Raw genomic sequence first — 17,156 nt, 5'->3', positions numbered from 1 at the left:
CACATCACAGGTGTCAGTACCCCCCAAACCCACACACCCCGGCGCCCGATCCCACACACATCACAGGCGTCAGTACCCCCCCAAACCCACACACCCCGGCGCCCGATCCCACACACACACATCACAGGCGTCAGTACCCCCCAAACCCACACACCCGATCCCACACACATCACAGGCGTCAGTACTCCCCAAACCCACACACCCCGGCGCCCGATCCCACACACACACATCACAGGCGTCAGTACCCCCCCAAACCCACACACCCCGGCGCCCGATCCCACACACACACATCACAGGCGTCAGTACCCCCCCAAACCCACACACCCCGGCGCCCGATCCCACACACACACATCACAGGCGTCAGTACCCCCCCAAACCCACACACCCCGGCGCCCGATCCCACACACACACATCACAGGTGTCAGTACCCCCCCAAACCCACACACCCGATCCCACACACATCACAGGTGTCAGTACCCCCCCAAACCCGCACACCCCGGCGCCCGATCCCACACACATCACAGGCGTCAGTACCCCCCCAAACCCGCACACCCCGGCGCCCGATCCCACACACACACATCACAGGCGTCAGTACCCCCCAAACCCACACACCCGATCCCACACACATCACAGGTGTCAGTACCCCCCCAAACCCGCACACCCCGGCGCCCGATCCCACACACATCACAGGCGTCAGTACCCCCCCAAACCCGCACACCCCGGCGCCCGATCCCACACACATCACAGGTGTCAGTACCCCCCCAAACCCACACACCCCGGCGCCCGATCCCACACACATCACAGGCGTCAGTACCCCCCCAAACCCACACACCCCGGCGCCCGATCCCACACACATCACAGGCGTCAGTACCCCCCCAAACCCACACACCCCGGCGCCCGATCCCACACACATCACAGGCTTCAGTACCCCCCAAACCCACACACCCCGGCGCCCGATCCCACACACATCACAGGCGTCAGTACCCCCCAAACCCGCACACCCGATCCCACACACATCACAGGCGTCAGTACCCCCCCAAACCCACACACCCCGGCGCCCGATCCCACACACATCACAGGCGTCAGTACCCCCCCAAACCCACACACCCCGGCGCCCGATCCCACACACATCACAGGTGTCAGTACCCCCCAAACCCACACACCCCGGCGCCCGATCCCACACACATCACAGGCGTCAGTACCCCCCAAACCCACACACCCCGGCGCCCGATCCCACACACATCACAGGTGTCAGTACCCCCCCAAACCCGCACACCCGATCCCACACACATCACAGGCGTCAGTACCCCCCCAAACCCGCACACCCCGGCGCCCGATCCCACACACATCACAGGTGTCAGTACCCCCCCAAACCCGCACACCCCGGCGCCCGATCCCACACACATCACAGGCGTCAGTACCCCCTCCCCCCAAACCCGCACACCCCGGCGCCCGATCCCACACACATCACAGGTGTCAGTACCCCCCAAACCCACACACCCCGGCGCCCGATCCCACACACATCACAGGCGTCAGTACCCCCCAAACCCACACACCCCGGCGCCCGATCCCACACACATCACAGGTGTCAGTACCCCCCAAACCCACACACCCCGGCGCCCGATCCCACACACATCACAGGCGTCAGTACCCCCCAAACCCACACACCCGATCCCACACACATCACAGGCGTCAGTACCCCCCCAAACCCACACACCCCGGCGCCCGATCCCACACACATCACAGGCGTCAGTACCCCCCCAAACCCACACACCCCGGCGCCCGATCCCACACACATCACAGGCGTCAGTACCCCCCCAAACCCACACACCCCGGCGCCCGATCCCACACACATCACAGGTGTCAGTACCCCCCAAACCCACACACCCCGGCGCCCGATCCCACACACATCACAGGTGTCAGTACCCCCCAAACCCGCACACCCCGGCGCCCGATCCCACACACATCACAGGTGTCAGTACCCCCCAAACCCGCACACCCCGGCGCCCGATCCCACACACATCACAGGCGTCAGTACCCCCCAAACCCACACACCCCGGCGCCCGATCCCACACACATCACAGGTGTCAGTACCCCCCCAAACCCGCACACCCCGGCGCCCGATCCCACACACATCACAGGTGTCAGTACCCCCCAAACCCACACACCCCGGCTCCCGATCCCACACACATCACAGGTGTCAGTACCCCCCAAACCCACACACCCCGGCGCCCGATCCCACACACATCACAGGCGTCAGTACCCCCCCAAACCCACACACCCCGGCGCCCGATCCCACACACATCACAGGCGTCAGTACCCCCCCAAACCCGCACACCCCGGCGCCCGATCCCACACACATCACAGGCGTCAGTACCCCCCCAAACCCGCACACCCGATCCCACACACATCACAGGTGTCAGTACCCCCCAAACCCACACACCCCGGCGCCCGATCCCACACACATCACAGGCGTCAGTACCCCCCAAACCCACACACCCCGGCGCCCGATCCCACACACATCACAGGCGTCAGTACCCCCCAAACCCGCACACCCGATCCCACACACATCACAGGTGTCAGTACCCCCCAAACACACACACCCCGGCGCCCGATCCCACACACATCACAGGTGTCAGTACCCCCCAAACACACACACCCCGGCGCCCGATCCCACACACATCACAGGCGTCAGTACCCCCCCAAACCCACACACCCCGGCGCCCGATCCCACACACATCACAGGCGTCAGTACCCCCCAAACCCACACACCCGATCCCACACACATCACAGGCGTCAGTACCCCCCAAACCCACACACCCGATCCCACACACATCACAGGTGTCAGTACCCCCCCAAACCCGCACACCCCGGCGCCCGATCCCACACACATCACAGGTGTCAGTACCCCCCAAACCCACACACCCCGGCGCCCGATCCCACACACATCACAGGTGTCAGTACCCCCCAAACCCACACACCCCGGCGCCCGATCCCACACACATCACAGGCGTCAGTACCCCCCAAACCCACACACCCCGGCGCCCGATCCCACACACATCACAGGCTTCAGTACCCCCCAAACCCGCACACCCCGGCGCCCGATCCCACACACATCACAGGCGTCAGTACCCCCCAAACCCACACACCCCGGCGCCCGATCCCACACACATCACAGGTGTCAGTACCCCCCAAACCCACACACCCCGGCGCCCGATCCCACACACATCACAGGCGTCAGTACCCCCCAAACCCACACACCCCGGCGCCCGATCCCACACACATCACAGGCGTCAGTACCCCCCAAACCCGCACACCCGATCCCACACACATCACAGGTGTCAGTACCCCCCAAACACACACACCCCGGCGCCCGATCCCACACACATCACAGGCGTCAGTACCCCCCCAAACCCACACACCCCGGCGCCCGATCCCACACACATCACAGGCGTCAGTACCCCCCCAAACCCACACACCCCGGCGCCCGATCCCACACACATCACAGGCTTCAGTACCCCCCAAACCCACACACCCCGGCGCCCGATCCCACACACATCACAGGCGTCAGTACCCCCCAAACCCGCACACCCGATCCCACACACATCACAGGCGTCAGTACCCCCCCAAACCCACACACCCCGGCGCCCGATCCCACACACATCACAGGCGTCAGTACCCCCCCAAACCCACACACCCCGGCGCCCGATCCCACACACATCACAGGTGTCAGTACCCCCCCAAACCCACACACCCCGGCGCCCGATCCCACACACATCACAGGCGTCAGTACCCCCCCAAACCCGCACACCCGATCCCACACACATCACAGGCGTCAGTACCCCCCAAACCCGCACACCCCGGCGCCCGATCACACACATCACAGGTGTCAGTACCCCCCCAAACCCGCACACCCGATCCCACACACATCACAGGCGTCAGTACCCCCCCAAACCCACACACCCCGGCGCCCGATCCCACACACATCACAGGCGTCAGTACCCCCCCAAACCCGCACACCCGATCCCACACACATCACAGGCGTCAGTACCCCCCCAAACCCGCACACCCCGGCGCCCGATCCCACACACATCACAGGTGTCAGTACCCCCCCAAACCCGCACACCCCGGCGCCCGATCCCACACACATCACAGGCGTCAGTACCCCCTCCCCCCAAACCCGCACACCCCGGCGCCCGATCCCACACACATCACAGGTGTCAGTACCCCCCCAAACCCACACACCCCGGCGCCCGATCCCACACACATCACAGGCGTCAGTACCCCCCAAACCCACACACCCCGGCGCCCGATCCCACACACATCACAGGTGTCAGTACCCCCCAAACCCACACACCCCGGCGCCCGATCCCACACACATCACAGGCGTCAGTACCCCCCAAACCCACACACCCGATCCCACACACATCACAGGCGTCAGTACCCCCCCAAACCCACACACCCCGGCGCCCGATCCCACACACATCACAGGCGTCAGTACCCCCCCAAACCCGCACACCCCGGCGCCCGATCCCACACACATCACAGGCGTCAGTACCCCCCCAAACCCACACACCCCGGCGCCCGATCCCACACACATCACAGGTGTCAGTACCCCCCAAACCCACACACCCCGGCGCCCGATCCCACACACATCACAGGCGTCAGTACCCCCCCAAACCCGCACACCCCGGCGCCCGATCCCACACACATCACAGGCGTCAGTACCCCCCCAAACCCGCACACCCGATCCCACACACATCACAGGTGTCAGTACCCCCCAAACCCACACACCCCGGCGCCCGATCCCACACACATCACAGGCGTCAGTACCCCCCAAACCCACACACCCCGGCGCCCGATCCCACACACATCACAGGCTTCAGTACCCCCCCAAACCCGCACACCCGATCCCACACACATCACAGGTGTCAGTACCCCCCAAACCCACACACCCCGGCGCCCGATCCCACACACATCACAGGTGTCAGTACCCCCCAAACACACACACCCCGGCGCCCGATCCCACACACATCACAGGCGTCAGTACCCCCCCAAACCCACACACCCCGGCGCCCGATCCCACACACATCACAGGCGTCAGTACCCCCCAAACCCACACACCCGATCCCACACACATCACAGGCGTCAGTACCCCCCAAACCCACACACCCGATCCCACACACATCACAGGTGTCAGTACTCCCCAAACCCACACACCCCGGCGCCCGATCCCACACACATCACAGGCGTCAGTACCCCCCCAAACCCGCACACCCCGGCGCCCGATCCCACACACATCACAGGTGTCAGTACCCCCCAAACCCACACACCCGATCCCACACACATCACAGGTGTCAGTACTCCCCAAACCCGCACACCCCGGCGCCCGATCCCACACACATCACAGGTGTCAGTACCCCCCAAACCCACACACCCCGGCGCCCGATCCCACACACATCACAGGCGTCAGTACCCCCCAAACCCACACACCCCGGCGCCCGATCCCACACACATCACAGGTGTCAGTACCCCCCAAACCCACACACCCCGGCGCCCGATCCCACACACATCACAGGCGTCAGTACCCCCCAAACCCACACACCCGATCCCACACACATCACAGGCGTCAGTACCCCCCAAACCCACACACCCGATCCCACACACATCACAGGTGTCAGTACTCCCCAAACCCACACACCCCGGCGCCCGATCCCACACACATCACAGGCGTCAGTACCCCCCCAAACCCGCACACCCCGGCGCCCGATCCCACACACATCACAGGTGTCAGTACCCCCCAAACCCACACACCCCGGCGCCCGATCCCACACACATCACAGGCGTCAGTACCCCCCCAAACCCGCACACCCGATCCCACACACATCACAGGCGTCAGTACCCCCCAAACCCGCACACCCCGGCGCCCGATCCCACACACATCACAGGTGTCAGTACCCCCCAAACCCACACACCCCGGCGCCCGATCCCACACACATCACAGGCGTCAGTACCCCCCAAACCCACACACCCCGGCGCCCGATCCCACACACATCACAGGCGTCAGTACCCCCCAAACCCACACACCCCGGCGCCCGATCCCACACACATCACAGGCGTCAGTACCCCCCCAAACCCACACACCCCGGCGCCCGATCCCACACACATCACAGGTGTCAGTACCCCCCAAACCCGCACACCCCGGCGCCCGATCCCACACACATCACAGGTGTCAGTACCCCCCAAACCCACACACCCCGGCGCCCGATCCCACACACATCACAGGTGTCAGTACCCCCCAAACCCGCACACCCCGGCGCCCGATCCCACACACATCACAGGTGTCAGTACCCCCCAAACCCACACACCCCGGCGCCCGATCCCACACACATCACAGGTGTCAGTATCCCCCCAAACCCACACACCCGATCCCACACACATCACAGGTGTCAGTACCCCCCAAACCCACACACCCCGGCGCCCGATCCCACACACATCACAGGCGTCAGTACCCCCCAAACCCACACACCCCGGCGCCCGATCCCACACACATCACAGGCGTCAGTACCCCCCAAACCCGCACACCCCGGCGCCCGATCCCACACACATCACAGGCTTCAGTACCCCCCAAACCCACACACCCCGGCGCCCGATCCCACACACATCACAGGTGTCAGTACCCCCCCAAACCCGCACACCCCGGCACCCGATCCCACACACATCACAGGTGTCAGTACCCCCCCAAACCCACACACCCCGGCGCCCGATCCCACACACATCACAGGTGTCAGTACCCCCCAAACCCGCACACCCGATCCCACACACATCACAGGTGTCAGTACCCCCCAAACCCACACACCCCGGCGCCCGATCCCACACACATCACAGGTGTCAGTACCCCCCCAAACCCACACACCCGATCCCACACACATCACAGGTGTCAGTACCCCCCAAACCCGCACACCCCGGCGCCCGATCCCACACACATCACAGGCTTCAGTACCCCCCCAAACCCACACACCCCGGCGCCCGATCCCACACACATCACAGGTGTCAGTACCCCCCAAACCCACACACCCGATCCCACACACATCACAGGTGTCAGTACCCCCCAAACCCGCACACCCGATCCCACACACATCACAGGTGTCAGTACCCCCCAAACCCGCACACCCCGGCGCCCGATCCCACACACATCACAGGCGTCAGTACCCCCCAAACCCACACACCCCGGCGCCCGATCCCACACACACACATCACAGGTGTCAGTACCCCCCAAACCCACACACCCCGGCGCCCGATCCCACACACATCACAGGCGTCAGTACCCCCCCAAACCCGCACACCCGATCCCACACACATCACAGGCGTCAGTACCCCCCAAACCCGCACACCCCGGCGCCCGATCCCACACACACACACATCACAGGTGTCAGTACCCCCCCAAACCCGCACACCCCGGCGCCCGATCCCACACACATCACAGGTGTCAGTACCCCCCAAACCCACACACCCCGGCGCCCGATCCCACACACATCACAGGTGTCAGTACCCCCCAAACACGCACACACCGGCGCCCGATCCCACACATGATTTTCAGGGCTCGGTATCTCAGGAATGGAAATCAGTGGGTAGTGTGGGCACTGTGTCCCCAGTACGGAGAGCCCCTCTCAGCCCCCCCCCCCCCTCTGTACTGCGCTGCGGTATAGATCGGCGCTCACCAGTTGGTCAGCGTCCTTGCTGGGCCCGGCCGGGGGGTCCTGAGCCTTTTCTGTGTATCGGAGGAGCAGAGAGTTCCCGAGACGGGACCCCAAGAACAGGTACCCCGGCTCCATCACCGTAATCTGTGGGGACATAGGTAGGTGAGAGAGAGCTGTGTGTGGAGTGTGAGCATAGACTCAGGGACAGATACTCACAGGGGAGAGCGCAGGCACTCACAGAGGTGGTAAGGATACTCACAGAGGAGAGCGCAGATACTCACAGAGGAGAGCGCAGATACTCACAGAGGAGAGCGCAGATACTCACAGAGGAGAGCGCAGATACTCACAGAGGAGAGCGCAGGCACCCACCGAGCGCAGGCACCCACCGAGCGCAGGCACCCACCGAGCGCAGGGCACCCACCGAGCGCAGGCACCCACCGAGCGCAGGCACCCACCGAGCGCAGGCACTCACAGAGCGCAGGCACTCACAGAGCGCAGGCACTCACAGAGCGCAGGCACTCACAGAGCGCAGACACTCACAGAGCGCAGACACTCACAGAGGTGGTAAGGATACTCAGAGGAGAGCGCAGATACTCACAGAGGAGAGTGCAGACACTCACAGAGGAGAGCGCAGACACTCACAGAGGAGAGCGCAGACACTCACAGAGGAGAGCGCAGACACTCACAGAGGTGAGCGCAGATATACACAGAGGAGAGCGCAGATACTCACAGAGGAGAGCGCAGATACTCACAGAGGAGAGCGCAGATACTCACAGAGGAGAGCGCAGATACTCACAGAGGAGAGCTCAGATACTCACAGAGGAGAGCGCAGATACTCACAGAGGAGAGCGCAGATACTCACAGAGGAGAGCGCAGATACTCACAGAGGAGAGCGCAGATACTCACAGAGGAGAGCGCAGATACACAGAGGACAGCGCAGATACTCACAGAGGAGAGCGCAGATACTCACAGAGGAGAGCGCAGATACTCACAGAGGAGAGCGCAGATACTCACAGAGGAGAGCGCAGATACTCACAGAGGAGAGCGCAGATACTCACAGAGGAGAGCGCAGATACTCACAGAGGAGAGCGCAGATACTCACAGAGGAGAGCGCAGATACTCAGAGGAGAGTGCAGATACTCACAGAGGAGAGTGCAGATACTCACAGAGGAGAGCGCAGATACTCACAAAGGTGAGCACAGACACTCACAGAGGAGAGCGCAGACACTCACAGAGGAGAGCGCAGACACTCACAGAGGAGAGCGCAGACACTCACAGAGGAGAGCGCAGATACTCACAGAGGTGAGCGCAGATACTCACAGAGGAGAGCGCAGACACTCACAGAGGAGAGCGCAGACACTCACAGAGGAGAGCGCAGACACTCACAGAGGAGAGCGCAGACACTTCACAGAGGAGAGCGCAGACACTCACAGAGGAGCGCGCAGATACTCACAGAGGAGAGCGCAGATACTCACAGAGGAGAGCGCAGATACTCACAGAGGAGAGCGCAGATACTCACAGGGGAGAGCGCAGATACTCACAGAGGTGAGCGCAGATACTCACAGAGGTGAGCGCAGATACTCACAGAGGTGAGCGCAGATACTCACAGAGGTGAGCGCAGATACTCACAGAGGTGAGCGCAAATACTCACAGAGGTGAGCGCAGATACTCACAGAGGAGAGCGCAGATACTCACAGAGGAGAGCGCAGATACTCAGAGGAGAGCGCAGATACTCAGAGGAGAGCGCAGATACTCAGAGGAGAAGCGCAGATACTCACAGAGGTGAGCGCAGATACTCACAGAGGACGAGCGCAGATACTCACAGAGGAGAGCGCAGATACTCACAGAGGAGAGCGCAGATACTCACAGAGGAGAGCGCAGATACTCACAGAGGTGAGCGCAGATACTCAGAGGAGAGCGCAGATACTCACAGAGGTGAGCGCAGATACTCACAGAGGTGAGCGCAGATACTCACAGAGGAGAGCGCAGACACTCACAGAGGTGAGCGCAGACACTCACAGAGGTGAGCGCAGATACTCACAGAGGAGAGCGCAGATACTCACAGAGGAGAGCGCAGATACTCACAGAGGAGAGCGCAGATACTCACAGAGGAGAGCGCAGATACTCACAGAGGAGAGCGCAGATACTCACAGAGGAGAGCGCAGATACTCACAGAGGTGAGCGCAGATACTCACAGAGGTGGTAAGGACACTGGCTGCTGCTTTGTCAAAGTGAAATGAGCGCACACTTCTCATCCCGTCTGTGATCAGAGTCAGCACGTAACTGAGGAGACAGGGACGGACAGGAAATCAGTGTCACCCGCAGAGGGAGGGGGGCTGAGTCCCCCCGCAGAGGGAGGGGCTGAGTCACCCCGCAGAGGGAGGGGCTGAGTCCCCCCGCAGAGGGAGGGGCTGAGTCCCCCCGCAGAGGGAGGGGCTGAGTCCCCCCGCAGAGGGAGGGGCTGAGTCCCCCCGCAGAGGGAGGGGCTGAGTCACCGCGTCACCCCACAGAGGGAGGAGCTGTGTCACCGTGTCACCCCCGCAGAGGGAGGGGCTGAGTCACCGCGTCACCTCGCAGAGGGAGGGGCTGAGTCACCACGTCACCCCGCAGAGGGAGGAGCTGTGTCACCGCATCACCCCGCAGAGGGAGGGGGCTGAGTCACCGCGTCACCCCGCAGAGGGAGGAGCTGTGTCACCGCGTCACCCCCGCAAAGGGAGGGGCTGTGTCACCGCGTCACCCCCGCAGAGGGAGCTGTGTCACCGCGTCACCCCCGCAGAGGGAGGGGCTGTGTCACCCGCGTCACCCCGCAGAGGGAGGGGCTGAGTCACCGCGTCACCCCCGCAGAGGGAGGGGCTGAGTCACCGCGTCACCCCGCAGTGGGAGGGGCTGAGTCACCGCGTCACCCCACAGAGGGAGGAGCTGTGTCACTGCGTCACCCGCAGAGGGAGGGGCTGAGTCACCGCGTCACCCCACAGAGGGAGGAGCTGTGTCACCGCGTCACCCCGCAGAGGGAGGGACTGAGTCACCGCGTCACCCCGCAGTGGGAGGGGCTGTGTCACCGCGTCACCCCGCAGAGGGAGGAGCTGAGTCACCGCGTCACCCCGCAGTGGGAGGAGCTGAGTCACCGCGTCACCCCCGCAGAGGGAGGGGCTGAGTCACCGCGTTCACCCCCGCAGTGGGAGGAACCCGTCACCCATTGTTGTTGGTCTTACATCTCTCCTCCCTTTAGGGAAATCACCATCTTGTCGTACGAGATGAACGCAGCCTGACAACAATCCAGAGAGATGCGCAACGCGTCCTGAGACTCTGCCGAGAGAAAGACGCGTGAGGCGGGGGAGGCGCAAACAAGACGGGGCGAGACGCCCAGGGGGGAGTTAGAGGTAGTTACTTTGTGGGGTGCGGTGTAGTTGGGGTAGTTACTGTGTGGGGAGCGGGTAGTTAGGGTAGGTACTTTGTGGGAGGCGGGTAGTTAGGGTAGGTACTTTGTGGGAGCGGGTAGTTAGGGGTAGGTACTTTGTGGGGAGCGGGTAGTTAGGGGTAGGTACTTTGTGGGGAGCGGGTAGTTAGGGGTAGGTACTTTGTGAGGAGTGGGTAGTTAGGGGTAGGTACTTTGTGAGGGAGCGGGTAGTTAGGGGTAGGTACTTGTGGGGAGCGGGTAGTTAGGGGTAGGTACTTTGTGGGGAGCGGGGTAGTAAGGGGTAGGTATTTTGTGAGGAGCGGGTAGTTAGGGAGTAGGTACTTTTGGTGGGAGGCGGGTAGTAGGGTAGGGTGTAGGGGTAGCTTTGTGGGGAGCGGTAGTGTAGGGTGAGGGGGTAGGGGTAGGTATTGTGAGGAGCGGGTAGGTTAGGGGTAGGTTTTTGTGGGGAGAGGTGGTAGTTTAGGGGTAGGTACTTTGTGGGGAGAGGGTAGTGGGGTAGTTAGGGGTAGGTACTTTGTGAGGAGCGGGTAGTTAGGGGTAGGTATTTTGTGAGGGAGCGGGGTAGTTAGGGGTAGGTATTTTGTGGGGAGCGGGTAGTTAGGGGTAGGTATTTTGTGAGGAGCGGGATAGTTAGGGGTAGGTATTTTGTGGAGGAGCGGGTAGTTAGGGGTAGGTATTTTGTGGGGAGCGGGTAGTTAGGGTAGGTATTTGGGGAGCGGTAGTTAGGGTAGGTATTTGTAGGGGCGGGTAGTTAGGGGTAGGTACTTTGTGGGGAGCGGGGTAGTTAGGGGTACTTACTGAGGGGGAAAGCGGTGGTCCCATTAGTCAGGCTGTTCAGGGAGACCCCGTATGGGGGCACACTCTGATTCAGGTACAGAAGAGAATTCACAGCAATGATCACAACCCCCCCTGCAATGAGAATGAGAGAATGAGAGAGAGAGAGAGAGAGAGAGAGAGAGAGAGAGAGAGAGAAGAGAGAGAGAGAGAGAGATGAGAGAGAGAGAGGAGAGAGAGAGAGAGAGAGAGAGAGAGAGAGAGAGAGAGAGAGAGAGAGAGAGAATGAGATGAGAGAGAATGAGAGAGAGAATGAGAGAGAGAATGAGAGAGAATGAGAGAGAGAGAGAGAATATGAGAGTGAGAGAGAGAGGGAGAGAGAGAGGGAGAGAGAGAGAGGGAGAGAGAGGAGAGGGGGAGAGAGGAGAGGGGGAAGGGAGAGAGAGAGGGGGGAGGGGGGAGAGAGAGGGGGAGGAGGAAGAGAGGGGAGAGAGAGAGGGAGAGGAGGGGAAAGAGAGAGAGAGAGAGGGAGAGGAGGGGAAAGAGAGAGAGAGGGAGAGGAGGGGGAAAGAGAGAGAGAGAGGGGGAGAGAGGGGGAAGGGGGAAAAGAGAGGGAGGAGAGGGGGAGAGAGAGGGGAGAGAGAGAGAGGGAGGGGAGATAGAGAGGGAGGGGAGAGAGAGAGGGAGGGGAGAGAGAGGGAGGGGAGAGAGAGGGAGGGAGGGAGAGAGAGGGAGGGGAGAGAGAGGGAGGGAGAGAGAGGGGAGGGGAGAGAGAGGGAGGGGAGAGAGAGAGGGAGGGGAGAGAGAGAGGGAGGGGAGAGAGAGGGAGGGGAGAGAGAGAGGGTGAGAGAGAGGGAGGGGAGAGAGAGGGGGAGAGGGAGGAGAGAGACGAGGGGGAGAGAGAGGGAGAGGGGGAGAGAGAGGGAGAGGGGGAGAGAGAGGGAGGGGGGAGAGAGAGGAGGGGGAGAGAGAGAGGGAGGGGAATTACATGAAGATTGCCACAAAAAAGTAATGTCTACCTGTAAGAAATCCAATTTAGCAATAAATATATTGTAATGAATGAATCTATTATCAAAGGCAGAATGTTAAAGTATACAGTGTAATAGTCTGGACTTTCCTTCATATCTATATATTATCTGATTGTATTTTCGGTTATAGAGTTATTTTGACGTGCAGCTGTCCTAAAAGGTCAGAGTAGGCAGAAACCCTGTTTAGGTTTGACACTGAGTGACTATTGACAACTGTGACTTTAGCTGAGAGTAGAGGCTGTGACAAAAGCTCTGAGACTCTTCCAGTCCTTACTGTACTTGGTATTCTATGTTTAGAATACGTGTGCTGTTTCTGATTCGATCATAGTTTGAAACTGCAGGACCTAATTTGGAATAGAAATATATATTAAGAGAGCTGATTCAAAGAATATTTTATGGATAAATACAGCAGTGAGCTTAGTGAATTTAGGAGAAGATAGGCCAGAGGAAGAAAGACCAGGCCAGAGTGATGATATCATGAAGAGGAGAAAGAAGGTTACTATGTGCCACTGTTCTTAAGAATATCAATTTGAAACATCGTCATTCTTACAATGTTTGTATGTAAGTTATTATTTTCAAAATAAACGTTTTTGTTTTTGTGTGCAAACGACAAGAATGCTGAATTCTGTTATGCTGACGTCAGTCTATAGAAAAAGCGAATTTAAGGACATTTAACACTACCCTACTACCATCTGTGTCAGCAGCACCCTGGGGAAACTGTTCCACAGCAGGATCCTCACCTTCCTGACAGAGCAGAGTGTACCGAGTAAGAGCCAGACAGGCTTCCTGCCAAACCACCGCACCACGGATCACATCTACACCCTACAAGACCGCACCACGGATCCCATCTACACCCTGGCTCACATTTACACCCTACACCACCGCACCACGGATCCCATCTACATCACCGCACCATGGATAGTATTTACACCCAACACAGCCTGATCTATAAGCACGTCCACAACACCAACAAGGGCAAAATCTTTTCTCGCTTTGTGGACTTTAAAAAGCCTTCGACTCCATCTGGCATCCAGGCCTATTGCTGAAAACACTAGAGAGCGGAATAGGGGGGAGAACATACGACACAATCAAAAGTATGTACTCCGAAAACAAATGCTGCGTGAAAGTTAATAACAAAAGGACAGACTTCTTCCATCAAGGCCGTGGAGTTAGACAGGGCTGCAGCCTGAGTCCCACAGAAGGTGTGTGTCACTGTGTGTGTGTCACTGTGTGTGTGTGTCGCTGCAGCCTGCGTCCCACACTGTTTAACATCTACATCAATGAGCTCGCAGCAGCCCTAGAATCCTCCTCAGCACCTGGGCTCAACTTGGCTGGAACTGAGATTAGGTCTCTACTATACGCAGACTGCTGTCACCAATAGGGCAGGGCCTCCAACAGGACAAGGCCTCCAACTGGACAGGGCCTCCAACTGGACAGGGCCTCCAACTGGGACAGGGCCTCCAACTGGACAGGGCCTCCAACTGGACAGGGCGATACTAAAAACATTCAGCCAGACCTGGGTGTCACGATAGACGCACTTAGTAACACATTTATATTTTGTGGATCCCAATTGAGCAGAACAAGTTGAGCAAAATAAACTGAGATTTATTCCCTTGATAGGCAAACACACGACAACTGCAGAATACACTTAATAATTACACTTACTGGTATAAGAACAGTGGATAATGTCCAGAAAGGTGCAAAGCACCAGAAGATTGTCTTTTAAAATGTAGTCCTTTTGCAAGGGCACAAATTGCCAGCCCAATCCTTCTGTGAATGTGCAAAGTCTTTTCTGCTCCGTTGGGGTTAATCAGATAACGCCCCAGCAATCACAGTGTCCTAACGCAGAGTTCTGTCCTTGGTTCCGATGTAATAAGACTCTTTGCGTTCCAGGAATGTGCTGCTGCTCTTCTCAGCTATTTAGAAGTGTGTTGTAACTCCGCTCACATGGTATAATGAAAAACGAAAGACAATGGGGAATAGCCTGGGTGGGATGTATATAGGGTTCGAAAGCCTATTGCCAACATACCCACCCAATCCCCCTCGGTGGAAAGTAATCATTCCCCAATCCCCTACTTGCCCACAGTTTGGAGAGTGGGCACTAGGGATTTCCTGTTCACACAGAGCATGTGCGACAATGCTACCTTGGCTACTTAGGTGCACTCCCCCTCTGTACCTGGCCCCTCTTAGGCTGGAAGGGGAAAACTCAGGGTGTGAGCTAGCACACATGGTCACCAGGATTTCCTATTTAGCATCCATCTGGCCAATTCACACCCCCGACTCTGGGTCGTTTGATATGCAACTTCCAGAGAGACTTACAGGCGTGGACAATGCCTGTTACCTTTGAGGTTGCATAGGCAAGTGACCCAGCTCATAGGTGTCAAAACATTTGGTTCTTGTGCATTACAAAGGCAGCATAAAAAAAACCTCATCCAGCAAAAATACACTTTATGGATCATACCTGGTCCCCTTATTTCACAATTATATTTTCCATGTGTGTGTGCTTGGGATGTACTATACCGCAAGCTCATACAATCCTGCAAAATGGGGACAATAAGGGACAGCGGGAAAAATAAGACATGTACAGTGCATGAAAAATTAACCCCTTCATCCCCAATACGAAATAGTGGTAACGAGCCGAGCACACTGCCTTTATTAATGCGCCGATTACGCCCATTTTCTTCACACTGGGCACTCGTGAACTTAGACAAAACCAGAATAATGGTATTCCAGAAAAAATCTAAAAAACATCCAACCATATCGCAATTCACACTGGATGACAATGCTCTGGAACAGACAGCGAGCTACACATACCTTGGTCTAACAATCAGCTCATCAGGGAAATTCAACCTGGCCATAAATACACTGAAGGAGAAGGCCCGCAGAGCATTTTATGCAATAAGGGAACAGATGTACCACCTCAAACCACCAATAAGAATCTGGGAGAAAATATTCAACAGCGTCATCACACCCATCCTTCTGTATGGCAGCGAGGTGTGGGGCCCTGTAACATACCCAGACCCCACACACCCATCCTTCTGTATGGCAGCGAGGTGTGGGGCCTTGTAACATACCCAGACTCCACACACCCATCCTTCTGTATGGCAGCGAGGTGTGGGGCCCTGTAACATACCCAGACTCCACACACCCATCCTTCTGTATGGCAGCGAGGTGTGGGGCCCTGTAACATACCCAGACCCCACACACCCATCCTTCTGTATGGCAGCGAGGTGTGGGGCCCCTGTAACATACCCAGACCCCACACACCCATCCTTCTGTATGGCAGCGAGGTGTGGGGCCCTGTAACATACCCAGACCCCACAAACCCATCCTTCTGTATGGCAGCGAGGTGTGGGGCCCTGTAACATACCCAGACTCCACACACCCATCCTTCTGTATGGCAGCGAGGTGTGGGGTCCTGTAACATACCCAGACCCCACACACCCATCCTTCTGTATGGCAGCGAGTGTGGGGTCCTGTGACATACCCCAGACTCCTCACACCCATCCTTCTGTATGGCAGCGAGGTGTGGGGCCCTGTAACATACCCAAGACCCCACACCCATCCTTCTGTATGGCAGCGAGGTGTGGGGTCCTATAACATACCCAGACTCCACACACCCATCCTTCTGTATGGCAGCGAGGTGTGGGGTCCTATAACATACCCAGACCCCCACACCCATCCTTCTGTATGGCAGCGAGGTGTGGGGTCCTATAACATACCCAGACTCCACACACCCCATCCTTCTGTATGGCAGCGAGGTGTGGGGTCCTATAACATACCCAGACTCCACACACCCATCCTTCTGTATGGCAGCGAGGTGTGGGGCCCTGTAACATACCCAGACTCCACACACCCATCCTTCTGTATGGCAGCGAGGTGTGGGGTCCTGTAACATACCCAGACCCCACACACCCATCCTTCTGTATGGCAGCGAGGTGTGGGGCCCTGTAACATACCCAGACCCCACAAAATGGGATACCAGCCCAACAGAAATACTGCATCTGGAATTCTGCAAACACCTTCTCCAAGTAGCAAGGAGTACATGAAACAATGCATGCCGGGCTGAGCTGGGCCGCTTTCCTCTACTGCTCACGGTACAGAAGAGAGCACGGACATTCTGGGCTCACCTAAACACCAGCCACCCACAGTCTTACTGCTACAGAGCAACGAGCAAGCCAGGACCTCCTCACTAAACCCTGTGCCATCAAACAACTTGTCCTCTCACTCCAAGGA

At 58.7% G+C, this 17,156-nt stretch overlaps 1 protein-coding gene across 1 annotated transcript in view; it reads right to left on the bottom strand.

Annotated features, from left to right (window-relative positions):
- LOC142476744 (cleavage and polyadenylation specificity factor subunit 1-like) overlaps positions 1-14,707 on the bottom strand; it is a 52,468-nt gene extending 37,761 nt beyond the window's left edge. Inside the window, exons 1-5 of the mRNA XM_075581904.1 lie at positions 14,586-14,707; positions 11,917-12,027; positions 10,913-11,006; positions 9,896-9,983; positions 7,722-7,844 (exon numbers count right to left, since the gene is read on the bottom strand). Coding sequence (XP_075438019.1) covers positions 7,722-7,844; positions 9,896-9,983; positions 10,913-10,941 — 240 coding nt within the window. The 5' untranslated portion in view covers positions 10,942-11,006; positions 11,917-12,027; positions 14,586-14,707. The remainder of the gene's footprint in view (positions 1-7,721; positions 7,845-9,895; positions 9,984-10,912; positions 11,007-11,916; positions 12,028-14,585) is intronic.
- Positions 14,708-17,156: the final 2,449 nt, after the last annotated feature.

This window comes from Ascaphus truei, unplaced genomic scaffold, assembly GCF_040206685.1.
Source record: "Ascaphus truei isolate aAscTru1 unplaced genomic scaffold, aAscTru1.hap1 HAP1_SCAFFOLD_1687, whole genome shotgun sequence".
NCBI lineage: Eukaryota > Metazoa > Chordata > Amphibia > Anura > Ascaphidae > Ascaphus > Ascaphus truei.
This window is presented reverse-complemented; position numbering and strand designations above follow the sequence as displayed.